This window comes from Rhinolophus ferrumequinum, chromosome 13, assembly GCF_004115265.2.
Source record: "Rhinolophus ferrumequinum isolate MPI-CBG mRhiFer1 chromosome 13, mRhiFer1_v1.p, whole genome shotgun sequence".
Lineage (NCBI taxonomy): Eukaryota > Metazoa > Chordata > Mammalia > Chiroptera > Rhinolophidae > Rhinolophus > Rhinolophus ferrumequinum.
In genome coordinates this window covers 42,268,056-42,295,664 of record NC_046296.1, presented here as the reverse complement: position 1 = coordinate 42,295,664, position 27,609 = coordinate 42,268,056, and the positions used below count along the sequence as shown (strand labels likewise).

At 40.6% G+C, this 27,609-nt stretch overlaps 1 protein-coding gene across 2 annotated transcripts in view; it reads right to left on the bottom strand.

Moving 5' to 3' along the window:
* Positions 1–21,149: 21,149 nt before the first annotated feature.
* Positions 21,150–27,609, bottom strand: part of KCNG3 (potassium voltage-gated channel modifier subfamily G member 3) — a 32,688-nt gene continuing 26,228 nt past the window's right edge. For both annotated transcript variants that reach the window (XM_033124831.1, XM_033124832.1), the window contains exon 2: positions 21,150–24,855. In XM_033124831.1, coding sequence (XP_032980722.1) covers positions 24,210–24,855 — 646 coding nt within the window. In that variant the 3' untranslated portion in view covers positions 21,150–24,209. The remainder of the gene's footprint in view (positions 24,856–27,609) is intronic.

Here is a 27,609-nt window from a genome sequence, read left to right as displayed (position 1 = left end):
GATAGAAATTCTCTCATTTGTTAGATTTCTTGATTCTTTTCCATAGGGCTGGACCTTCTCAAGTGCCTCGTAATTTATGTTTGAGAACTTATATTAAAGGGAGTTTGATCCTGCTTGTGCCCCTTTCTGTCAAGTAGTTTTCTGGTGCTATGATCCAGCCCAAGCTGATGCAGGGATCTGAGCTAGAACTCACATTAGGACTCAGGGCTCTTGCCCCATTCGGGTAGTGGAATTCCAGAGCCTGCACCAGCTCAGTGAGGTCACACATGTATAGGTGCCTTGCCTTCCTCCCATAGTCACAGACAAGTGCCAAATTCCTGGTTACAACTCTATAGTAATTGTAATATTGCTCCCAAATATTCACTGCCTCTCCTTATAGGAGAATTATATTTCCTCACCCGATAACGTCAGCCTGGGTCACATAACTAGCTTTGTCATTAAATATAAATAAAAAGTGTGACACTTCCAAGTAGAAAATTTAAGAATCTGCATGCTTCCACCACCTTCTCTTTTTCCTCTGACACAAGAATAGCAACATCCCAGAATTTAGGGCTGTTGCTTATCACTGCATAACTTAATCCAAGGTGACTAATATAAACTTCAAGCTGTCAAATATAACTACATTTAAAAAATACCTTTAGCATGTATTTTATATTATTTCTAAGTGTATAGAAGATGTGAAAGTTACATATTCACTGTGCTTTCCTTTCTTTATCATGGCAAAATATACATAAAATTTACCATTTTAGCCATTTTTAAGTATATACTTCAGTAGCATAAAGTACATTCAAAATGTTGTGCAACCATGACCACTATCCATTTCCAAAACGTTTTCATCATTCCAAATAGAAACCCTATATCCATTAAACATTAATTCCTCATTCCTTCTCTCCCCCCATTCCCAAACCCTGGTGACCACTATTCTACTTTCTGTCTCTACACATTTGACTATTCTAGGTACACCTCATACAAGCAGAACTATACAATATCTGTCCCTTTGTGTCTGGCTTATTTCACTTAGTATAATGTTTTCAAGTTTCATCCATGCAGTAGCAAGTATTAGAATTTCATTCCTTTTCAGGGATGAGTGATACCGTGTTTCCCCAAAAATAAGCCCTAGCATGATTTTTCAGGATGACATCCCCTGAACATAAGCCCTAATGCGTCTTTTGTAACAAACCTTAATATAACACCTGGTCTTATTTTCGGGGAAACACGGTATTCCATTGTATGTACCCCATTTTGTTTATCTATTCATCTGTTGATAGACATCTGGTTTCCACCTTTCTGGCTTTTGTCACTGTGCTTTCTTGATCAAGTAGTAGCCACATACACACTATTATAGAAAAAGGCCTGAAATATTACACAATAAACCACTGTCGGTGGCTGCCTGTTGGGTTCAATTTAAAACGGAGAAAACTTTTACTCTTCATTTTATATATTCCTGTATTATTAATATTTAAATTTGTTATAACAACTTTTATGCAATTTTTTAAGCTAATAAAGAGTTTTAAAAATAAATGCTTCCTTTTGTAAGAAGGGGTATGAACAAGAGACATGATGAATCCCTGCAAATGTGTTTTTTAAAAATTATTAGTAAAAGCTTTGGGTGGTTCCCCTAATCATCAGCCACAGAACCTTCATAAATGAAGAGCATTTATTAAAAATTAAAATCACACTGCTGGAAGCTGTGTATGACTAAATGAAGACTTGCACATAATACAATACTTTTTTCTCCTTTAATTCTCCTATTCTTCTGTATCAGATTATTATGGCTCATAATTATTGATTATTAGTAATTAACAGTGCTTTTGAACAAAGCTTAACCTTATTACAGTACCACATTCCTGAGTCTACATGTGATTAACAATACACTCAGTTTCAGCGTCATCATTTGTAGTAAAATGTTACCCTTGTGTAACTGCCATTGATTTTTAACTGAAAACACAACTGTGATTTTAGCTGTTCAAACTATGTAACACCGTTCCTAACAGGCCCAGGGGAAGTTCTCACATGCTGCGATTTTCCAGGTGATTAGAATAAAGTTCAAATGATGCTTTTCAATGGGCCTTGGCAAAAAGTTAGACTCAAGGAAGTGGAAACTATGAGCCAAGATTTGCTATATCAGAGTTGGAAAGCCTGGCCTTAGCACTCAGCTACTTTCATCTTTCATTCAATACAACTTGAACTTTCAGCCCTTTGATTAAAAGGATCGCCCATTTATCTCATGTTCTGGGCTTGTTGGACATAGCTGCAACAGTATAAATAACTATTCATGACCAACCAACGGTAGCCCTGAGGAGATAGCAGTCCTGAGCTTCAGGTCTACATCCCAGCACTGATTTTCAGGCCGGCACGAGTCACAAGAGCAGTGGCTGCCAGTCATGGTAACCAGAGATTTCCACACTGCGATGGGGCAGTGTGTATAAAACGAGGATTCAGTGTTAGAAGACCTAGTGTTGAATTTCAGCTCAGCCACAAAGAGCTAGTGTGCTTCTGAACAAGATATCTAACTACCCTGAGACAGTTTCTGTATCTGTAAAAAGGGGCTAATAATGCCCACCTTTCAGGAGGATCACTGCAAAGGCTAAGCAATATCATGTGTGTGAAAGGGCACTGGAAAGGCTGGTCGTCACTGTCCTTCCTCCTTGGTCACTTGATATGGGTCTCCATGGGGCCACCATCCACAGTGACAGATCATTCTGACCTTTCCAGCAACTAATCAGTATAGACGGTGTGACCTTTTTAAAAAAACTGAATGACCAATTATTTAAATCCCAGCTTGTATTTTTAACCCAGACCAGCCATTGCTTAAATGTATGTTATTAGAAACAAAGAGGACTGTTTTATGAATGAGGGTGGATCATGACAAATCTATAGGTTTCCAGGCAAAAATGATTCGATGGGAGTGAAAAAACAAGTAACAAAACAGTGGTATAAACTGATCTCATTTTTGGAAGGAAAAAACATCTTGGTAATAGACATATACACAGAGAATAAGCACAAAAGCAAATATGCCACGATAGTTTTGAAGAAGGATTATCTGAATCCATGCATTGAACAACTATTGAGCACCAGTTATGTGCTGGCCTCTATGCTATGTATTGGAGATACAGTAACTAATTATCCACATAAGGTCGCTGTTCTGGTGAAACGCATGTAGCTCAGACAGTGATTATAATAAAGGAGGGTGTGGGGACAGAGCCCCAAAAAGCAGTTTCCAGGCTCTCGGCCTCACATAGAAAGGTGCTGGCTCAGGTAGTAAATGGCCGTCGACTGTGATCAAATGGCCATCAGCTGTGGCTAGTTGGCCGTCAGCTATAACCAGTGAGCCATTGGGCACTAATATAACTGTCGTGGCTAAGCTAGCAGCCAATGGGGGCTAGCAAGAAGATGGTGGCTGAGCCTGCAAGCGGCACAGTGAGGGTTGAGAATTGTGTGGCTCCTGCTTCCTGTGTCTCCAATCCAGCCGCCAGTGAGAGTATAGTGGTGTGACTCCCCTACCTATGGCTCCGTGGGTGTTCCTTTTTGGCCTCACCATGTCCTGCGTTCTTGTGTGGGGAGCGTGAGCAGAGACCCCGCAGGCCGCTCCGAACGACACATGGCGCAGCGAGCAGGGTACGGTGCCGGCCAAAGCTCTCGGGAGGGCGGTGGAGCAGTTTGTGCGTATGAACACTTCGCTGCAGGAAGACCAGGAGGAGCAGCTGCCTGACACCTGGACCCCCATGGAGGGGTGGGAAGACGTGGACGGTTCCCCAACCAGCAGAGGCCAGAGAAAGCGAAGGTCGTTGCGGCCCTGTGGGCTGGGAAGTGCTTGCTGAGGCAGCCCGGATGCAGGACTTGTAGTCCCAGGAGGAATGGCTTGCTGAGTCCTCCGTGGGAGCTGAGTGTGAGGTCAAGGTCATCCCTCACCCCCAGGACAGCCCTGGCGAATGACTATGGACTATGGGGAATTGCCTTCCATCCCTAATTTAATGGACCACTTGACTGTTTGGGAACATACCACTGTGTAGTGGAACTGGCGGATGTTTGCTTTTGTGTCTTGACCGGCCACCACTGAGAATATGTAACCACCTTGACTGTGAGCCGCTGTTGTTCCAGCACGGTACCCTGAGAGGCCCAGAGAGAGTGACAGTGCCCTGAGAGCCCTGGCTGAGTCCAGGAAGTCTGGCTGTGCCCAGAGAGGGTGGCAGTGCCCTGAGAGCCCTGGCTGTGTCCAGAGAGACTAGTGGTACCCTAAGAAGCCCAGGAAGTCTGGCTGTGCCCAGAAGTACTGGTGGTGCCCTGAGAAACCCTGGCTGTGTCCGGGGAGACTGGTGGTACCCTAAGAAGTCCAGGAAGTCTGGCTGTGCCCAGAAGTACTGGTGGTGCCCTGAGAAACCCTGGCTGTGACCAGAGAGCTTGGCTGTGTCCAGGAAATAGCATTCACCTCCAGGCTCCTCGCACAGGGCCCCTCGCGGAAGATGCGTGTCGCGTAGATTGTGAGGCGAGAGCCTGTAGGGGTGGAGTGTGGGGACAGAGCCCCAAAAAGCAGTTTCCAGGCTCTCGGCCTCACATAGAAAGGTGCTGGCACAGGTAGTAAATGGCCGTCGACTGTGATCAAATGGCCATCAGCTGTGGCTAGTTGGCCGTCAGCTGTAACCAGTGAGCCATTGGGCACTAATATAACTGCCGTGGCTAGGCTAGCAAAAAAGGGGGAGCTAGCAAGAAGATGGTGGCTGAGTCTGCAAGCGGCACAGTGAGGGTTGAGAATTGTGTTGCTCCTGTTTCCTGTGTCTCCAATCTAGCCGCCAGCGAGAGTATAGTGGTGTGACTCCCCTGCCTATGGCTCCATGGGTGTTCCTTTTTGGCCTCACCATGTCCTGCGTTCTTATGTGGGGAGTGGGACCAGAGACCCCGCAGGCCACCCTGCACGACAAATGGCGCAGCGAGCAGGGTACGGTGCCGGCCAAATCTCTCCGAAAGGCATGGAGCAGTTTGTGTGTATGAACACTCAGTCTCAGGAAGACCAGGAGGAGCAGCTGCTGGAGAGCTGGAACCCTGTGGAGGGGTGGAAAGACATGGACGGTTCCCCAACCAGCAGAGGCTGGAGAAAGCGAAGGTCCTTGTGGACCTGTGAGCTGGGAAGTGCTTGCTGAGGCAGCCCGGATGCAGGACTTGTAGTCCCAGGAGGGAACACTTGCTGAGTCCTCCATGGGAGCTGAGTGTGAGGTCAAGGTCATCCCTCACCCCCAGGACAGCCCTGGCGAATGACTCTGGACTATGGGGAATTGCCTTCCATCCCTAATTTAATGGACCACTTGACTGTTTGGGAACATACCACCGTGTAGTGGAACTGGCGGATGTTTGCTTTTGTGTCTTGACCGGCCCCCATTGAGAATATGTAAGCACCTTGACTGTGAGCCGCTGTTGTTCCAGCACGGTACCCTGAGAGGCCCAGAGAGAGTGGCAGTGCCCTGAGAGCCCTGGCTGAGTCCAGGAAGTCTGGCTGTGCCCAGAGAGAGTGGCAGTGCCCTGAGAGGCCCTGGCTGAGCCCAGGAAGTCTGGCTGTGCCCAGAGAGGGTGGCAGTGCCCTGAGAGCCCTGGCTGTGTCCAGAGAGACTAGTGGTACCCTAAGAAGTCCAGGAAGTCTGGCTGTGCCCAGAAGTACTGGTGGTGCCCTGAGAAACCCTGGCTGTGAACAGAGAGCTTGGCTGTGTCCAGGAAATAGCATTCACCTCCAGGCTCCTCGCACAGGGCCCCTCGCGGAAGACGCTTGTCGCGTAGATTGTGAGGCGAGAGCCTGTAGGGGTGGAGTGTGGGGACAGAGCCCCAAAAAGCAGTTTCCAGGCTCTCGGCCTCACATAGAAAGGTGCTGGCTCAGGTAGTAAATGGCCGTCGACTGTGATCAAATGGCCATCAGCTGTGGCTAGTTGGCCGTCAGCTGTAACCAGTGAGCCATTGGGCACTAATATAACTGCCGTGGCTAAGCTAGCAGAAAAAGGGGGGGCTAGCAAGAAGATGGTGGCTGAGTCTGCGAGCGGCGCAGTGAGGGTTGCGAACAGTGTGGCTCCTGTTTCCTGTTTCTCCAACCCAGCTGCCAGTGAGAGTATAGAGGTGTGACTCCCCTACCTATGGCCCCGTGGGTGTTCCTTTTTGGCCTCACCATATCCTGCGTTCTTATGTGGGGAGCGGGAGCAGAGACCCCGCAGGCCGCTCCACACGACAGAGGGCCAATGGAATAACAGTAATCTATTACAGGGGTCAACAAGGCCCTCTGAGCAAGGAACATCTACACTAAGACCTGAAAGATAAGTAGGAGTGAGCTGGAGAGCAGGGTAGAAGTACAGTAACAACAATATAGATGATTTTTATTTTCTTCTTTCTGATTTTCTATAAGTTATCATTTTTCTCAGTGAACATAATAGAGTCCTTACTGTTCTGTTGGTAATGTCTTCATACTCCAAGGCAGAATATGTTTTCTGATCATACCCAAAGTTTTAGTCATTTAATTTCCTGGTGTTAATTTGGGGCCAGCTATAGGCCCCACACTCTGAGGCACTGGAAGAGGCAAAAGGAGAACAGAGCTAAATAGTCCAGAATCTTAAAATTGGAAAAAACCTTGGAAAACAGCAACAGATTCTCCTAGTCCAGAAACAGACTCAGCAAGATTAAGCATTTTAACCAGAACCACACAAAGCGTAGCCAGCCCCACAATACCAGTCAGAATGATTTGACAAATTTGTTTTCTGTTTCATTTTAAAATCTGCAATGCTCCGATACGTAGTGTTTGATTTGGTTGACTAGAGACTAAAAGTGACTATGAGACATGGCAATTGGTAACCAAGGTATTATTGCATCCGACACAGTAAGAAGCCATTGCTCATCTATTACATTAGGAAAATTATTTAACGAGGTAAAATCCAGTGCTAATGAGGGTGTGGTGAAACTGACACCATCAGTTCATTGTTGATAACACTGCAAATCAGTACACCCCAACCGAAAATCAGCATGGCAGTGTATTTCAAAAGCCATACAAATAGGACTCTTTGGTCCAGTTATTCCATCTCTGGCAATCTTATCCTAAGGAAACAGTAAGTTCTGATACATCCATAAAGAGACATTAAAAGCAATGACTATGGAGATTGGATACTAACAGGGGAAAGTTTACAAACTAATATTGCATCTGTGCCTTAAGCCACCAGCATGGCTTTCTCCAAAGTCCCTAGAGCGCCTCGTTACTGACTCCAGTGACTGCATTTCACTCTTCCACTCACCTGTTGGGAGGCATTGAAAATCCCTTCTCCCTGCTGGACCCCTCCGTCTCCTTCCTCTCCTTTCCTCCTCTTGCCCCATTTGATTGTCTCCTGCAGCTGAGCCCAAGTTACTTCACCTACTCCCTCGACACTCGCTTTTAGAGGAATTTCTTTCATATCCTATTACAGACTTCTATTCCAGCTTCTATTTCCATTGACGTGTCAAGGAGCCCCACATCCTGACCATTTGGATAACTCTAAGTCAAACCTGTCCCTCGGGCACAAGGCACAGTCACTAACCTGTTGGATATTTCCACTTGGAGGCTGCTCAGGCTCTTCCAATTTAGTAAGTCTCAAACAGAACTCACTCTTTTCCACCAAAAGCTGCTCACTCTCTCCCTATGTCTCTCGTCTTCACCACAGGCTCCTCTCTCATCTTTTCCTCCTACCTAGATGCCAACCACAATAGTTTCCTAAATGGTCCCACTGTCTCCAGGCTGCACCCTTGACTTAGCTGAAAGAGTGACCCTCCTTAGGAACAAACCCCTGCCAAGGTCATTCCCCTGACTTAGGTCCTTCAATGGCTCTCTACCTCCAGTGTAAAGCCCACCTCCTTGACCGACACACGAGGGGGCTTTTCTTAATCTGGCTTCTGCTCCCGCAGTAGCACCCCTCACACATTCTTCTCTGGGCACCTGCCTGACCAAGTGCATTTGCCAGAACAAGCCACGCTTGCTTGCTTTGGGAGTGTCCCAGATCCTTCAGGGCCTGTCTCCCTAAACTAAATTTAGGAATCACTCCTCCAGGAAGCCTTCCTTGACTCCTGAGCTGAGTGAGCTGTGTTCTGGAATCCACAGCAGCCATCTCATAACATTTACCCTCCCCCTAGACCTCTTTAATGTATTATTACTGATCTCTTTCCCCACCAGGAACCCTTTAAGGATGGAGAGTGTGTCTTCCACATGTGTGTCTAGAGCCCAGAACTAGAGAGAAATGACGCGAGAGGAAGAAAATAATGCCAAATGATGACAGTAACTTGTTACCCTGATAGGGAAGTATGTGCTTATTTTTTTCTCTTCCTGTTTTGTATATTCTCTGGTCTGTGGATTATACTATTTTTTTATGCATTTTTAAAAATCAATTCATTTTAAAGATGTGTCCAATCTCTTCTACATAGCTCTAAGAGAAGAACTCACTGCCTAAGTAAAGTCCAGTTCCTCTCTCCCCAGACCTCTCTGACTCCTCAAGACCTCACAAATTCTGCAGAACTTAGCAAATTAGAAACACTTACTTCAACACTTTTAGCAGACAGAAGGACCACCCACACACACAAAAACTCCTTGGCCTTGAAAAGGTTACACTGCTCTAGTAGCTGAGTGCCAAAACCCATTTTTGGCCAAACATTCATCAGAACCTCATTGTATTCACAGCCTACCCCAAATGAAGAGGTACTTTCACAGAACCTGCGTAACATTTTAGAGGATAGAGATGATGGAACTTCTGAGTGACATATCGACCACCTTGTCAACTTGAGTCATCAATGAAACCTGGGGGGGGGGGGGAGAATTCTCAAAATTCTCCCCCCTCCCCTTTTCTTTTACCAAAATATTAGTTATCTTTGGATATCAAAATTTTTCAATTAGGTACATTGGCTTGTAATTCTTTTAAATTTGTGGAAGATAATCTAACCATATAATGTTCAGTCTGACAATTATTATTTTTCCTTAAAGGTAACCAAAAACCTGATTAGTTCCAAAAATAAAACAAAGAAAAACTCCGTTGAGAAGCAAACTGTGTGGCTCAGAAGTCATCACTCTGATTAACAGCACATAAGTGTTACCTGACGAATGGATTCCTATCTTAAACGCAATTATCACAAATCTCTTGTGATCCCCACTGTTTTTAGAATTTAGGTCCAACTCTTGAAGCAATAACTTTAATAGCAATCAATCAAAGGAAACCGTGCCTTAGCACTAGGCTATTTTCCACTCAGCAGAAACCCTGGAATGAAAGGGTTGGACCCTGGCTCAACAGCTGTCCAGGAAGGTATGTACTTGTCTGTCCTCAGAAGTCCTTGCATCTACTCCTGGAGGGATGTTTTCCACAATGAAGCCCATTGGCAGAGCCTGCTGAGACAGTCAGGATAAGTAGGCCTCTGCCCTCCGGAAATCCCTGTCTGAGGCCCTGCTGGCCTCCATCCTGGGACAACTCCACCATGCTGTCGGCAGTGCCAGAGCAAGGCGCTTCAGGCAGTGAGGCTAAAACACCATCCTAATTATAAAAGGGCCACGGGAGTACAATAATGTCCAATCTGAACTCACTTCCTCCAGGAAGTCGGGGGTGTGGAGTGTGGAGAAAGATGAGGGATGAAGTGAAGGATGTGAGGGTCGTGTGGCCTTTTCACTAGGAGAACTGAAAGCGTCTGGCAACCATGTGTGACACTCAGAACATACTGTAAACAGGCAGGAGCATTTCGAAGGTACCATGTCCGAGGCTTTTGATTCAATTCAACACACATCATGCACCAACAGGCACCCGTCCCTCATCGCCTAGAAACTTACCTCATGGAGATTATTTATGTTCTTACCACAGAGAACAGGAGTAGTTAAAACGGTAAAAAAGAGAATGTGAAATCAGGGCGGAGGAAGATCAAATGCTTGCTTCAAAGCCACATGACCATCAGAGGTACTGTCACAGCCAAGAGACACCTGTTGTGCTTCATCCACCATTAGTTTATTGCAAAGTGAAGTTTTGGCAGAAGAAAGGAGAAATAAGTCCATCAAGAATGAGTTACACTAATTAATGTAGTCAACTCAACAGATAGTGACATGTATTTAGTATCAGCTGTAGTTCTCAAACTCAAAATTTATTAACTGTTCAAACATTCAAGCTGTACAGATTTTTTTCAGATGTACATACAACATACTTGTATCAGAACAAAGTTAATTTTTTATAAAATATCATTTCCTTAAGGACTAAAGATGCTAAGAAGCTTCAACCATCAATTAATTAAATATTTGATATGCATTTATAGGTACCATTAAAGCTCTGACATAAATATATAAGTCACACAGCTGAGAAAGAAAAGCTATGACTCATATAATTGCACACTTGATCTATCCCATATTAAAGTAGGAAACAAAATTATGCCATATAAATTGAGCTGATTTTAAGAATCTTTTTATTAGAAGATAAAAGCTATGTCCATTTAAACCATCACTCCTAAAAGAGCTAGCAAACAATAAAATGACTACCTTAAGTCCCAAACTAGAACACAATCTTTACTGTTCAGATTATCTTCCCTGTTGGTTGATATAGTACATCTGATCCCTTCATGATATGTGCAGTGGCGATGTATGATGACAATTGCCAGTCGTTACGTGTACATAGTGGAATAGTAGAACTGTTCATACACACATTTGAATCACTACTCCCATTGAGAATAGGGTCAACAAAAATAATGGTTGAAAGCAATACACATTTTACCTGTTCAGTCACTTGCTCTCTTTAGCAGTAAATGCCACACAACATACATATTATTTGTTCCATAAAATCTTTACATGTTGAATACTTTTTAATCCAGGTTCAGATTATCAACAATGAAAAAACGTTCCTTGTCTTTCTTACCTCTATGGACTTTGGCAGGCCTGCATTCACTGGGCACGCTGAAAAATGAGTAACTGGATAGACAACTTGACCAAAGACTGTTTACAAAACAGAGATGCTCTATTTTAAGGCAAGTATCTTTATCATATACATACATAGCAATTTATCCATTGGTGAACTTTATCACATGACAGTACAAAATTAACAAAAAACTGAGGTATAACTTCACTTCACATAAATACAAATGTCAGAAAGTGTAAAGACATTCTCAATGTACTTAATATATTTGCCCATAACTAAATAGAGAACTCTTCTCAAAGTTTTATATGTCCAGAAATACCCAAGATTCTGAATTCTAGAAAAAAAATATAGGAAATTAAATATTCTAAAATTCTTTGCAATAAGGCTCTTCACATAAGGCTACCCTTTGCTATAAGGCTACTTTAACTTGGTTCCTGAAAATAGCAAAAAATGTGTGCCAAAATTCAAGCTATTCTGAGCTAAAGAGAGAGGAAATGGTCTCATGAGAGATAGTGAGGTGATAAGTTTATTGAGTAAAATTAAACTTAGGAAATAAGCAAAGTTTAAAATGCATCAAATAAAAAGTTTTCCTATATTTCACCATAAAACTGATCTATTGTGACATAAAGATGGTTGAATGTGTAAAGTACTTTTTAGTGTATAATAGACATACATTTACCTTTACCTAAATAATTTAAACGGAATATAATCTATAACTTGGTATGTAAAATATATTTAAAAATCTACATTCTGTGACGTTTACAAAAGTAGATCTATTCTTTACTTTCAAGTTAGAAATGGTTTAACAGTTTATCTTTGGATGGGTCCAGTCAATGGGTGTATAGAACCAAAGACAATACAAATCTCAGTCATAGGCCATTCAGTGCATTAAAATGTAAGCCATCTGTTTTGGGCCCTAAAAGTGAAAAATGATTGATATTACATAAAGTGAAAAAAATATACCCCAGATTTCTACTCTGGTCCAAAAACTTATAGTCAATATGTATTTTTAATTATTGAATAGTTTCATGCAATATCATTCAGTGAAAAAAATCTGATTACTAATTGTACTCACATTAAAAATGTTTTTCTTAAAATGAAAATAGCATTCATTATGCCTAAAGACAAAGATAAAATACTGACAGACAGATTTTCTTTTTAAAGTTTGACTACTACTGCACTCGTTTCCTCTGCTAAACTCCCAGTGACATTAAGAGGGAATAAAAATTCTAACTATGTTCACCTAATAATTTAATCAAGTACTCTAGAAAAATATTGTTCTGAGGGGAACTCACACAGGAGTTGCCTATTAAATTTCCAAATTAGATCAAAATAAGGGAAACACAATGGGATTCAAAAAGTTAAGACTGGATAGCTGAATAAATTATAACAATAGAGACAAATGATATCCAAAATTTGGAAAATTCAAGAGCAAACATTTTGGTAACCTCATTCTGAATTGTACATGATGAAAAGGAATTTCAGGTTGTGGGTGGATCAATGGAAGTTTCCACTAACACAGCTCCACACAGAGTAACCAGAAAGATCCACAACCCAGATGCCACATCCTCACTAGTGTCAGCATCATGTGGTTTGGTTGTGGGGCCTCCTGCTGACTCCTACAGAAAAGGCACGGAGCACCCACAAGTTTTCCCCGGCACCAAACCCGGACAGTTGCTCCTTTGCAAAAATGTCCTGACATTGGTTAACAGTGGGGGTGAGAAACGAGACGCTGTACGGGTCAATACCAAGTCACGTGCGGCTTCATTTCAAGGGACCTAGAAATCTGCTTATTGGGTCATTAACCGAACAGGCCACTGACTTCAAACACCCGCCCTGCTAGAGATGGCCACAAATCAGCCACCGCTTCTGCCCACAAAGTGAGTCACCTTGTTGGAATTATGGCTAATCACAACAGCAATCAGAGCTCAGGGTAAAATCAGTTTTCTGCTTTGAGTACACCAGACACCGCCAGTCACGAAGTACTTGCCACTGATTGCTCATTATGTGCAACCTGCTACGCCACAAACGTGGCGGCCTCGGGTGTGGTTCTGGGCAATATCTCTGCAGGCCACATGATGGCAATTCTAGCATCTCCTTCTAAAGGAAACCGCCCTGCCCACAACAATCTCCCCACCTGAAAAGACTGCACCCAACCCAGGTGTCGGTAAAGTTAACTTAATGCTACTCTGGAGTTTGAACAGGAAAGAAGAATCAACAAGCAGTGACCAAGTGGAGAAGACACCGGAAGAGGTGCAGAGATGCCATGCTGCCGAGTGATGCCAGGGAGAGAAACATTAGATCCACAGGCTCAGTCTGGCAGCTGCTGCTGTGTCTTTACAATAAACACCCATTGTCTCTGATGCCCTACATGTTCCCTGTAACAAAGGAACCTACAAATACAGTAAAAATGGTACATGTTTGAGTTACTGCTAGTTATACATTGTTTTCCTTGGATTTTGTTTTTTTAGGCTGACCAACTTGGACCAGATTTATTTCCAGAATATTTAATGAAAGTATTAAACAAAACCAAAAGAATTATAAAACATCAGTACGTTATTTTTTATGAAAAAGTTGCCATACTTTTCATTATAAATTTTAGGAATGGTAGCCATTATTTGAGCTTTCAATGACCAGTAATTGGGAATCCTATTATTTCTAAGAATATTTGCGATGAATAACACTGCATACACTTATTTTACATTTGTAGCAAAGTATACGTCTCTTTAAAACCTTTTTTCCTAAATATTTTAGTAAAAATGTAACATTACAAATGTAGTGTACCCCAAATCTTGGATCATAACTCCATTAGGTTTGAAGATTATTAACATTCACCCAGCATGTTCATGAGATTTATTTAAAATGTAGCCATTAGTCAAAGGCCTTTGGGGCATATGTACAAAATTAGAGAACTGTAAGTATTTAGTCAAATACCACATTAGCAACATTACTCATGAAAAACAAAATGGGCTCTATCCATTAAAAGTTAGACTGGAAAACTCCATCTTGCAGGTGATCTTCTAAACCAGTTGGGGAAGTGTTGTTTACAGATAACATTGAACTCTTTTCCAATTATTTTACTGAAATTATTTCCTAGAGGAATTTTGGAATGATTATTTTCATGGTGAGAGATTACATTAAAAAATCTGGGCTCAGGCCGGCCCAGTGGCTCAGGTGGTTGGAGCTCCAAGCTCCTAAGTCTGAAGGCTGCCGGTTCGATTCCCACATGGGCCAGTGGGCTCTCAACCACAAGGTTGCCAGTTCAATTCCTCTGAATCCCACAAGGGATGGTGGGCTCCGCCCCCTGCAACTAAGATTGAACAAGGCACCTTGAGCTGAGCTGCCGCTGAGCTCCCGCTGAGCTCCCGGATGGCTCAGTTGGTTGGGGCACGTCCTCTCAACCATAAGGTTGCCGGTTTGACTCCCGCAAGGGATGGTGGGCTGTGCCCCCTACAACTAGCAACAGCAACTGGACCTGGAGCTGAGCTGCGCCCTCCACAACTAAGACTGAAAGGACAACAACTTGACATGGAAAGATCCTGGAAGTACACACTGTTCCCCAATAAAGTCCTGTTCCCGTTCCCCAATAAAAATCTTTAAAAAAAAAAAATCTGGGCTCAGTATTTGTGTAAAGGACCCTCAGGTTAAACCAAAGAATGGATCTTTTGCACAGAACAGGACAGGTTTTTCAAACGGCATCTGCCAAGGTGAGACCAGCTGATGGTCATCTCGGTATACCCACAGGGTGCAGCACAGCAGTTACACTTATTAGGCAAATGCTCCTACTATGTGCACACACAAGATTAAAAGAAACAAAAGCAAAAAACTTTTCCTACAGCAATGCCGCAGGTTAATTAACTATCTTATTTGTAAGATGACTTCTTCCCCATCACAGTAATGCAGTGATACTTGCACTTCCTGGAAAGATGCAGACTTTAAAACACTAGGAAACCCAATTCCAAAAAGCTCAGACAGGCTCTCTGCTTCTCTAGCTTTTCTACCATGGTATTCCTAAGACAGGAGGAGAACTGCAGCAGCTCTAGCTCTGACTGTTCAGGGAGAGAGAGCATTCTCCTAGTACTCCTGGCATATCTGAGTATGAGAAACACAAGGTCAGGTAATAAAGAGGAATTAAAATGAAGCAATCAACAGAAACAAATTATCTCTTTTCTGTCTGCATCTTTAGGGAAGTGAACACAAACTCAAATTAACTTAGGTTAATGAAAAGATTCAGTCAAATAGTCTTAGAATCCATTAAATGTATATCAAATGACAAACTGTAAAAACCATCAACAAGCACTTCTATGGATTTAATCTGCTCAGTATCTTGTATAGATTTAGAAACTCACTTAAACAAAATTTATTTCCTGACACAGACAGCACAACAACTCAACTCACAGCAAAATCTGTCCATCTCTTCATTAAAACACATCATTAGAATCCAACAGCCCTTCATAACAAAAACATTCAACAAACTAGGAATACAAGGAAACTTCCTCAACCTGATCAAAGGCAACTATGAAAAACCCACAGCCAGCATCACACTTAATGGAGAAAGACTGGAAGTTTTACCCCTAAGATCAGAAATAAGACAAGGATGTCCACTCTCGCCACTTCTATTTGACACGGAAGTTCTAGCTGGGGTAATTACGCAAGAGAAAGACACAAAAAGAAGGAAGAAGTAAAACTATCTGTCTTTGCAGATGTCATCACCTTATACATAGAAAACCATAAAAAAAATTTTCAAGAAACTATTAGAGCTAATAAATAAGTTCCACAAGGTTGTAGGATAAAAAAATCAGTATACAAATATCAGTGTGCTTCTATACATTATCAATGAACAATCTAAAAAAAAAATTAAGAAAACAATTCCATTGACACTGAAAACTATAAAATACTGAAAGAAAATAAAGATGACTTAAGTAAATAGAAACACATACTGTGTCCACAAGTGGAAGGCTTAGTATTGTTAAGATGGCAATACTTCCCCAACTGATCTAGAATCCCTATCAAAATTCAATGCCATCCTTATCAAAATTCCAACTGCTTCTTTTTGTAGAAATGGACAAGCTGATACTAAAAGTCATGTACCCGTAGTAACGCAAGGGACCCAGAATAGCCAAAACAATCTCATAAAAGAAGAGGAAATCACACTTTATGATTTCCAAACTTACTACAAAGCTATAGTCTTCTTGTGGTTCTGGCATTAGAATAGACATATAGATCAATAAAAAAGAACTGACAGTGCAGAAATAAACCCACATATCTATGGTCATTTGATTTTTGACAATTATACCAATACTGTTCAATGGTGGAAAGAATAATCTTTTTAACAAATGGCACCACCTCCAAAAAAAGAATGAAGTTGGATCCCTACTGCACACTATATACAAAAAGTAACTCCAAATGGATCACAGACCTGAAAGAGCTAATAACTATAAGAAACTTTATAAGAGAACAGGAAGGAATAAATCTTCATAACCTTGAGTTTCTTAGATACAACACCAAAAGCACAAAAGACAAGAGACAAAATAAATTAGACTGCATCGAAAATTAAAACTTGTGTGCTACAAATGATATCATTAAGGAAGTGAAAAGACAATCCTCAAACAGAGAAAATAGTTGCAAATCATGTGTCTAATATCCAGAATATATAAAGAACTCTTACAATTCAACAATGAAAACATAAGTAACCCTTTTTTTTTTTAATGGGCAAAGGATTTGAATAGACATTTCTCCCAAAAGGACACATGAAGAATCAATAAACACATGAAAAGATGTGTTATATCATCAGTCATTAAGGAAATGCAAATCCAAATCACAATGACATACTACTTCACACACACTAGGATGGCTATTATTTTTAAAAGAGGAAATAAGCGCTGGTGAGGACATGAAGAAATTGAAACCCTCATACATCACTAGTGAGAATGGTAAGTGGTTCAGGTGCTTTAGGAAACAATATGGCGGTTCCTCAAAAAAATTGAATATAGTATTACCATATGACCCAGTAATTCATTCCCAGGTATATACACAGAGAACTGAAAACATATGTTCATACAAAAACTTGTACGTGAATGTTCACAGCAGCATTGTTCGTAACATCCAACGAGTGAAAATAACCCAAATGTCCATCAACAGAGAAATAACAAACGTGATATATCCATACACTAGAATACTATTCAGCACTAAAATGAAGTACTGACACATGCTACAAAATGGATGAACCTTGAAAACATGGTAAGTGAAAAAAGCCAGACACAAAAGACCACATTTCCATTTCTATGCATTATTGCTGGCAAATCTATAGAGACACAACGTAGATCAGTGTTTACTGGGGGACGGTTGACGGGGAATGGGGAGTGACTACTATTAATCAGAATGGGGTACAGGAACATCTTCTGGAGTTAGACAGTGCTGATAGTTGCATGGCTCTATGAATACACTGAAAACCACAGAATTGCACACATGGAAATGATAAATCGTATGGTATATGAATTATATCTCAATTTTTAAAATGCATTATTATGACCACCTCTTATTTCTTTAGTTCCACTTTTTAACTTCCCTAACTAGTCTTCCAAAATAGCCTAAAGCTTATCGACAAAACCACAACACTAACCAAAAAAATGCTTAACCTCACTTGTGTGGTTTTTTGACAGAATAGGATGTGGGTCACTGATCTGAAAGAAAGGCAGAAAAAATTTAGAACAGGTAATAAAAAAGCAGGTATCCCATCTATCCCTTAGAAAACTTTTATGGGCACCAGAAAATCACACCTTTTTATTAGTTGATAAAAATCTTCATTATTAAGTAAAATGTCATAATTCCCCAAATCTGCTTTTAGAAATAGCAACTTTCCAATAATTTGACCTGATTTTCATCCCCATTCAGCTATGCCCTTCTCAAGAGACCTCATCCTTATAACACATGAAAAATCAAATCTAAAAAAACATATACTTTACGGGATAATAACACAACAGAAGGATGACTCACAGGTTAAAAGGAATACCGAATTGAGTTCCTATCCACACCCGTATTGTGTATATGAAATATGATGTTTACAAACCTTTTTTTTTCACACAAACGTTTGGAAACCTATTTATTACAAAAAGTGGGATGCACCTAATTATTTCCTGCATGCTACAGTGTTCCTATCTCTGCTTTGCACTACAGCACAGAAAGATCATAAATTTAAAAATGTATTGAAGAAAAAGACACAAACATATTTTTGCTCGATTTCTATCTGACCTTTTTAAACTGTGTTGACTGGACGAAGTAATAAAAGGTGATTTCCCTTAAATTATTATAAGCCAGATGTTATCAAGAAGGGGACCATGAGCCATTATTCTGATTTGACAACTATAATAATTGTATGTTTTATGTTATTTATTTTTTAAAAACCTCCCAAGTTGTAAGAATTGCTGAATAAAAACACAGATTCAAAGAAGTTAGGCAATTTACCTCAAAAGCAAAATAACCTAAACTCTCCATTTCTGTCCTATGAACAAAATTAAATAGTTTTCACATGGCCTCGAGAACTAAGCCTTATGTCAATTTCATGATTTTGCATTTTACTTCCAAGTGTTTTGTATGAAAGAGTGGGTGTAACTAAAAAAAAAAAAAATGAGACAAAATGAATATATGTATAACAATAGTGCACGCAGGCGCACACATGCACACAAGCACGCGCGCGCGCACACACACACACACACACACACACTTCTCTTATATCAGAGTTCAGGATTTATAACTCAAATGCTGTTCTCCACTAAGGAAGGAAAATTCTCCTGACCTCTGTATTGTAGAAAAGGAAAGCACAGAATTCCATTAAACTTGCAAGATCAAGCTTGTAACATACAATTAAAAAGTAATATGTCATTATGCTAAGTGAAATAAGTCAGACAGAGAAAGACAAATATTATATGATCTCACTTATATGTGGAATCTAAAAAGTAGAATAAATGAGCAAACTAGTCAGAAACAGTCACAAAGATATAGAGAAAAAACTGAGGGTTGCTAGATGGGAGGAGGTGGGATGTGGGAGAAGGTGAGGGGATCAGAAAGAACAAATTGGTAACCACAAGATTGCCATGGGGATACGAAAGACAGTTTGGTGAATATAATCAATAATGTTGTAAAGATTTTGTAGGGTGTCAGATGGGCACTTGTCTTATTAGGGAGACCACTTCATGGTGTAGATGCCTGACCACTGCATTGTACACCTGAAGCTGAATAATAATGAATGTCAACTATAATTTTATATATATATATATATGGTCACAGGATGTGGAGTACAGCACAGGGAATAGAGTCAGTGGAATTGCAGCAGCTATATACGATGTCAGAGGGGTAGTAGATTGGGGGAAGGAGCTTATCACTTTGTGAGGGGTGTAAATGTCTAACTAGTACATTGTTTTGTACACAAGAAACTAATAAAACAAAGTAATATGCAAGTTGAACAAATCATTGTATATTAATACAGCAAAAACACCTGTCATTACTTATGCTTCCTTTCTTTAAAAAACAAAACACTTTAACAATACATCCTATAAATGGCCTCTACTCTGTCATAGGCAGAGCTATAGAATTATTTTAAAACAACTGAAATAACTGAAATGTATGGGGGGAACCTACCTAATACAAAATTATGGGAAGTTTTAGTTTTAATACAAAGTTACATAAATAAAGCAAGAGCCATACTTCAGATATAAATAGTATATCAGTACTTAAGTCCTAGTAGGTATAATCTAAATAATATTTATTCCCTCTGTCTTTCATCCACTAAATGTCATCATACTTTCATTATACATGATATAGTGCTAATATTTTTTAAATATATATCAAAGGATTCTCACCAAAGCAACTTAAAATTAATTTGTTTAAATTACAGCATAAATGCAGATTACCCACTGCAGACTACCCTAAACAAATAATAAACTGGCTTGCGCTGACACTAACAGTCAAAAGTTTAAGTGTTTATTGGGAAGGTGTGGTAGAATTGGAAAAACCTGAACGTTTAGGCACAAGTGGAGAATTGCTAGAGGAAAAAAAGTTACTCAGAGAACTGGGCAGTGTAATCATCCTTGCAGATGACAGATACTTCACAAGTATTTAGAAGGCTCCACAGCCTGGGCTAGTAAATCATTAATTTACTAATATGCCCAGTCCTCTAAGTGCAGATGGATCAGGAAAAGCAGGAAGCAAAACACCATATGAAAGCATGCTGAACAAACAGAGAAATGTATGCAACCTTCCCTGACCAAAATGGAACTTCTCCGGAACATTCCGTTAAGGCTCAAACCCATGTTACTTCCTATTCAGCTATGACAGGTCTCAACCTGTTCCTTGTAAATACTGCAATAACTGTGAACTGCACTTACCTGTATATATCCGAATGGGTGCACAGTTATGAAGTTTTGCAATTTAAAAACTATTGAAAATCTGAGGTGTTTTACACATGGGTCCCAAGCCCTCCTTTCTAGGGTGTCTAAAAGTGACATTGGCCTTTTATTTGACCTATTAAAAGGGGTCCCAAAGAAAATATTTTGAAAAGAAATCATTCACGCCTTCTGATGTTACAAATTAAAAAAGGTATGTCCAAAGAGTACTGAACTAGAAGTCTGGAAACCAGGTTTCTGGGGCCTGATCTGACACTGGGATGCCAACTCTCCCAATGTGCCTGAGACTAAGGGATTTCCCAGGATGGGGGTCTTTTAGTGCTATAACCAAGAAAGTCTCAGGCTAATCGGGACAAGTTGGTCTCCCTAAGGGTGACGATGGCTAAATCACATCCTTCTGGGGACACAGTTTCCTGGTTGCTAACATCTGGATGAGATATAAAGAGCATAGGAAGGGGACTAGAAAGTCTCCAGGGCCCTTTAGTTCTAATTTCCGATGTCCTTGTGAAATATTTACACTATATTTGATTATATTGTATGTAATGTAACACAAATAAATGTACTTTTTTTTCCCCCTTCTTCTGCCTCCCCCCGACCCACTCTGGTTCAAGCTGTTGTTTCTCAGTCTAGTTGTGTAGGACACAGCTCCCTGGCCCATGCTGGTATTATGAGCTTGCGCTCCCCAGCAGCTCTCGCTAGCTGCCAGTGGCTCACAGCAGCCCAGCTCCAGGGAGAGCTGTTGTTCACAATCTTAGCTGTAGAGGGCGCAGCTCACTGGCCCATGTGGGAATCGAACCAGATCAGATACCTCTGCGTTAGGAGCACGACGCTCCAACCACCTGAGCCACCGGGCCGGCCCTAAATGTACATTTATGTAGGGCTAGGGGGCTCTAGAAATATTTTATGAAGCTATGCATTAAGCTTGGAGACATAGAAGCTTAACAATAAAACAGAGCTAGGAGTTTTCAGTTTTTTATTTCAATAGCAAAGAGGGAAAATAAGCTGCTTCCAGAAAATACCAAGCCAGCAAAGAAAATCCTTCCAACACCAACATCCAACTTAACTCCATCTCCCTCACTCCCAGATCATAGGAGACCAAGGCAAGACATCTGGACAAAAGTTTAAAAACAGGAAATACTACTCTGACTTACTGACAGCCGCTGTGAAGGAATATATTTTTACATTTTTAAGAAAGTAAGAACTTACAAAGGTGTGGTTACAAGTAACTGCAAAACCCAAGAGCAAAGGAAACGCAACCGTTTCAACGAGCAAACCAGAATAAAAATTGTCATAAAAGAGAAAGACAAGTAAGGCCTTGAGTTAGAGTATGTTCACTTTCAAATGTAGTCTCTAATTTGCATCTTTAATCCTGAAAAATCCCATGTGAACGGATACACAAAAGCAGGTCTACATAAGATGAAGTCAAAATCTCAGGTGTGGTAAAATCAGAACAAAACATTCGGACTTCCTCTTTCTTCACTGGGCGCTCTAATGAGGATAATATCGGACTCATGGCTACCAAGTAATAGGATCCTAATGAAAGCATTTGTGCCATGAAGATTGAGTTATGAAAAATGTCTAAAAGCACAGCTAAGAAAAGAAGTCCTAGGAAATGATCTTTAAAAGGCAGTAACTTTCAGGGAAAGTTAAAATGCTTCTGTTCTAAAAAAACTACAATATCCGTGATTTTTTTTTTCACTCATGACTGAACTACCCTATCATGTCTCATCACCATTCTTAGTAAGTGGGTAGCTGAATTGTCATTAGAATTTATACAACATGCTCCTTCATGAGAAGTCTGGCATCGCCTTCAATGTTGATTGAAGGGCAGCCTCAGCGTCTGTGTGTGTATTGACACGTATGGCTATACATGTGCACATACAGGAGTTTGCTTCTCCTTGCCTCTTCACACAGAAGTCTCTCCCCACAAATCAGTTAATAGTTTGTGCCCAAGTCTGCCGTAGATATTGCGGGGAAATGAAGGTGTGTACAAGAAAGAGTCCCAGCCCTCAAGACAGATATAATTTACTTGGGAGATAAGACATATTCCCATGCAGAGGTCCCAGTGCCAGCAAAATGGATGGCTATGATATTTTAATTAGTAATATGAAGATGCTGTCATCTGCATATTATTTGCATGAATCACAAAGCCTTAATCCAAATAGGTAAGAAAAAATAAATCCATGCCATTTATTTGAAATTTAGTAAAATACAATAAATATACAATAAATAACATGATTTATTTTGAGTATGTAATAAGCAGCATCACAGTGTGCAGTTGTAGAGAAGATAGGGTAAGATTCTTAATGGCTAAAACATAACATAAACTCAGGAAAAGGAATTAGGGAAAAGGAACAGGTTTGCTACAATGACTTCAGCAATGGCGAAGAAGTGTGGCTTCTCAAAACCCAGAGGTTTGTTGAGAATCAGCGGCTAGGCTTGGTTTCTAAAGATCCCGTTTTTAGCCTCAATCGTACCCTCTTTTGCCCTAGTTTTTTACCTGTACTAGTTGAGGTTGGAACTAGATAATGGCTAATATTCCTTTAATGAACACTTCTGATAACCCCTTATTTGATAAATATATGAAGGTCCCAACCCCTCTCCACCTCTCTCCCCCCACTAAATTACAGTGATCAACATTAAATTATTAATGAATCTATGATTTTAATTTTTTGTGTTTATACACTGACTTCTTTATGGCAACTGGTTAACAAAGCAAAAATCTTAACTCATGTTGCTAAAATTTAGCACTAAACAATTATCAGTTTTACATTATCTAGTTCTAATAATCTAGCAAGATTAATGTGGCATATTATTCACTATTGTAGCAAGAAGTTTTGGTGTGGCCATAATTCAGGATGGTGAAGATCAGATCAAATAATTATGTATTCATTGCTTTTACCAGGCTTAAAATTGGCTTAGCTACACAGCAACCAAAAATAAGGAAATATTTCATTTCTTTTTTTATTATAATCCAGTGACAACATCTAAGTATGACTTTGGTATAAAATAGCTAAATATCCTTTCAACTGGTAAGACTTAAACCCACGTTGTTTGGGCAGGGGTGGCGGAGAGGAGAAGATAAATATGGGTTGCAATACCAAACTGCTTCTATTATCATTTTTATATGGAAATCTCATTTGGACATCTGAATGTTAGGACAAGTGTCACCTAGTAACAGCAATGAATTCAAATAAAATGAACTCTAATAAAATGCTAAACAATATGCACTCTCTTCATTCTAAAATGCTTTTTTCAGTTATTTCAGTAAAGAGATAAAAGAAACTCAAAATGGAAAAGGGAGGACATACTCAAGCTTCCATGAAGCTCTATGATAAGGTGATTAATAGAATCAAAAATAAATCAGAGAACTGAGAAATACACTAGAAAACGTATCCAAATACAATTCTTGCTTGTATCAAGCTCCATTACACAGTTTAAATTCAGCCAAATTTTTTAAGTATTTGTTAAACAGTTCTTGCATGTGACATATGTTTCCAGGATACTTCTGACATTGATATGAGAGATTGTAAAACATTTAGAAATGAAAATGTAGCTCTCCAACAAAAAACAACACTAACTTCCAAGCTTCTTCTGAATTCACAAGATGGGAAAACATTTGGAAAATACAGCGTTTCCATTTTAAAAATGTTCAAATAATATACTTTAAAACGTGTAATTGTTCAAGGCAACAAGAGACAAGTCTAAATAAAATAAGATCCTAAACTTTACTCTAAGAGTCATTAATTTTCCTTTGCAGTCTCAATCCTATTTACTCCATAATAAGTAAATTGTTTTATCCCTTCAGCTGGGAAGGATAATTTTTACCCTACCAAGATAATAACAGAACCACTGCAGTGCTCACCAAACAAGAAATACATGAATATGAAGCAGCATCAACTCTTTCTATCGAGCAAAGTGTATGCAAGACTTGATTTGCAGTGCGTTAATTTAGGAACTCAGCAGAGAGGCTCCTACTGTATCTAGCTGATCTAAACTTAAGCTCATGATAACACTGCACAAAGCTATGGTAGATAAAAGTGATAGGTAACGCCAATAGAACAATTCCACTGACAACACAAACTCCTCCAAGAATTCTTCCAGGCATGGTGATAGGATACATATCTCCATAGCCAACTGTAGTCATAGAGATAATCACCCACCAGCAGGCAGCCGGGATGCTGGCGAAGTCCTTGTTGGAGGTTTCCAGGTCCAACCCATGTTCAAGAAGCTGAGAAAGTGCACTAAAGATTGCCATGGCAACACAAATGAAGACAAGTAACATAACCATCTCTCGGTAACATCGTTTGAGAGTCAAACCAAGTGTCTGAAGACCAATGAAGTGACGGGCAAGCTTAATCACCCAAAAAATCCTCATCATTCTAAGCACCCGCAAGGTGACTCCAGCCCTCTGGAGTTGTGAGTTCTCGCCTGTAAACACTGTCATTAACACGGAGATGTAATACGGCGTGATTGCCAATAAATCAATGATGTTCAGGGGTCTCTTGACAAACTCACACTTGTTTTTGGAGATGATGAACCTCACGATGCACTCTGCCGTGAACCAACCTATGCAGATAGCTTCAATTATCCTGTCAAGAGAACAAAAGAAGAATTGATCATTTCATTTTTAAGCATTTTAATAGCTCTTAGAGTTCTTCAGATAGTACTACACTGACATATTAATGCAGTTACTTATTCCAGAAAACATAAAGAACAGATAGCATTACCAACATCACCAGGACACAACGGAACAACAAATATTACCGTTCAAATGAAAACTGAACTCGATCAAGTCCTTATTTACATAATGTATGGACTACCATTAACATTGTTTTCGCTTGTCACTAATACTTTTTTCAAAAATCTATTATCTTTTTTGGTGGTTTGAAATTAAATTGCATTCAGGTAGCCAGAATATGAAATGTTACTTACTCGGTGAGGACAGTGGTTCTCAACTGGGATGTCAGTTACGAGATAGGTCAGAGGACTTGGTCCCCAGACAGTGGACATACCCAAGTTTTCAATGATGTATTTCTTGGTAAGAGTGAACTCAAGATCATTACCTACAGTGTTAGTTATTCTGCCTTCTTTTCCTATAGGTTTTGTGTGGGATCCACTGATGCTGAGCCAGCTTTTGGGGCTTTGCAGAAGTGCCAGTGTCTTCATCAGCAGAGTGCCACCATCCCCATGCGTGTCACGGTGGAAGAAAGGCTGAGGACTCCTCCACTGGAGCAAAACAATCACCACCATTTTCCCAAAGACCCAACTACTTTGTGTTCCATAGCTATTTGTATGCAACATACAGTTTAAAAATATATGGCCACGTTTTAGCTAGAGCAGTATTTACCAACCTTTCCACATCACTACACACATTGCAAATAACAATTACATAGCATACCGGTGTCATGGGGTTAAATTCTGGAGGTGGAAGCCACCAGTCTGGGGGCTCTGGCTATCCTGGCCCTTGCCCGCACTCCCCAAGGCAGAGAAGATGAAATCTCCGCACTCCAGTCAGAAAGCCTTGACCCAGAGTGAGAGGTAATTCTGAGGTAAGTTTTAATTAAATTGCATTTTAAAATTCAAATTAAAAGTTGTAATTATTATAGCATCATTCATTTTTCTCCATATAATTCTTTCCCATCACTGAGCGACACCCAAACATCAGAAATACAAAGGAAAGAGAAGAAATTGGAGTAAATGAAATGGGAAGGCCCGTGGGGCAACATTTTGAAGAGAATTACTCAAAGTGCATTACACAGAACACAAGTTGTACTGGATGTTACCCGGGGAAATGAATACATAAAATTAACCATGTTCCCCTACTATAGGGTTGCAGGGTTATAAAGATTAATTATATTTATTATTTGAATAGGTAGTACATTCATAAGGTTCAAATTTCAAAGGTAAAAAAGGGGGGATATAAAGAAAATTCTCACTCACCCCCTTCCTCAGCCCCCCAGTTTCCCAGTCTTCACTGCAGTTACCAATCCTCAGGGCACTGGTTAAAAGGGTGGCTGCCCACCAAGAAATTGGGAACGTAAGTACGTATTAGTTTCCAGTGGCTGTTATAAAAAATTACCACAAACTTGGTGGCTCAAAACAACAGAAAATTATTTTCTCCAAGTTCCAGAGGCCAGAGTGCAAAATCAGTACTAACGGGCCAATATCAAGTGTTCGGAGGGCCGCACGCCCTTAGAAGGTTCTAGAACAGCAGCCACTCCTTGCCTCATACATCTTCTGGTGGCTGTTGGCATTGCTTGGCTCATAGCCATGTCATTCCAATCTCTGCCTCCATGGTCCCACTGCCTCCTCCTCTTCTGTCACTGTGTCAAATCTCCCTCTGCTGCCTTCTTACAAAAATGTGACAGTATTTAGGGCCCACTGGGACAATCCAGGATAATCCCTTCATCTCAAAACCCTTAATTTAAGCACATCTGTACCATCCCTTTTGCCCTGTATGACAACATCCACTGGTTCCAGGGATTAGGACCTGATGTCTTTGCAGGGGAAGGGTGAGTATTTTTCAGCCTGCTACAGAGTAACCACACAAAGTCAGTAGACGGGGGTCACGGCTTCCCCCACTATTTCTCTACCGTGTTATCTGCTGCTCTGCTCATGGACCCCATGACCCTGGGGCTGGCAGCAGCTTCCCTGCCCCCACCAGACTATCAGTAAAAGCTGCTGCCGTGATAGCCTCTATCAACCTGGCGGCTTAGAAAACCGCGAGGGTAATGAAACTTGGTAGATCTACAGAATAGGAAGCTGTATTTTTTTTCAATATACAGTTTAAACATATCTGTTAGCATGTATGACTCCTCCCTGGTAATGCTCATCAAATATTCCATATGTTCTCCCATATTTCCATCCCCTTTGCAGTCAGACAGGGTCATATGACCAGTTCTCATAGATGAACAGTGAGCAAAATGACCCTGTCACTTCTGGGCAGAAGCACAGACGAGTGAGGGCTAATTCTCTTCCCTGCTATGGCAACCTGGAAAGTATGTGTCCTAAATGGCTACAAGATGTCCCTGATAGCCCAAGTCTCTCAGTGTCTGTGTAGAGGAGAACAGACATTCCCTACCCAGACTCTGATTGGACATGATACGTGAGCAACAAATAAATCTGTGTTGTATGAAGCCACTGAGATTTCTAAGCGGGTTGCTATCCTAGGTAATAAACCAATAACTATAGCAAGCAGTAAGATGCACACTCAAAAGAGATTGCAGGAGCATACAGCAGTAATAGTAATAGTTTTCTTAGATTGGCTGTGGTTAACATGTACCAGTTTTCCAGCGAAAGCACTGTCTCTTCTCTAGCCAGACATGAGCAAGAGCGCTGCACCT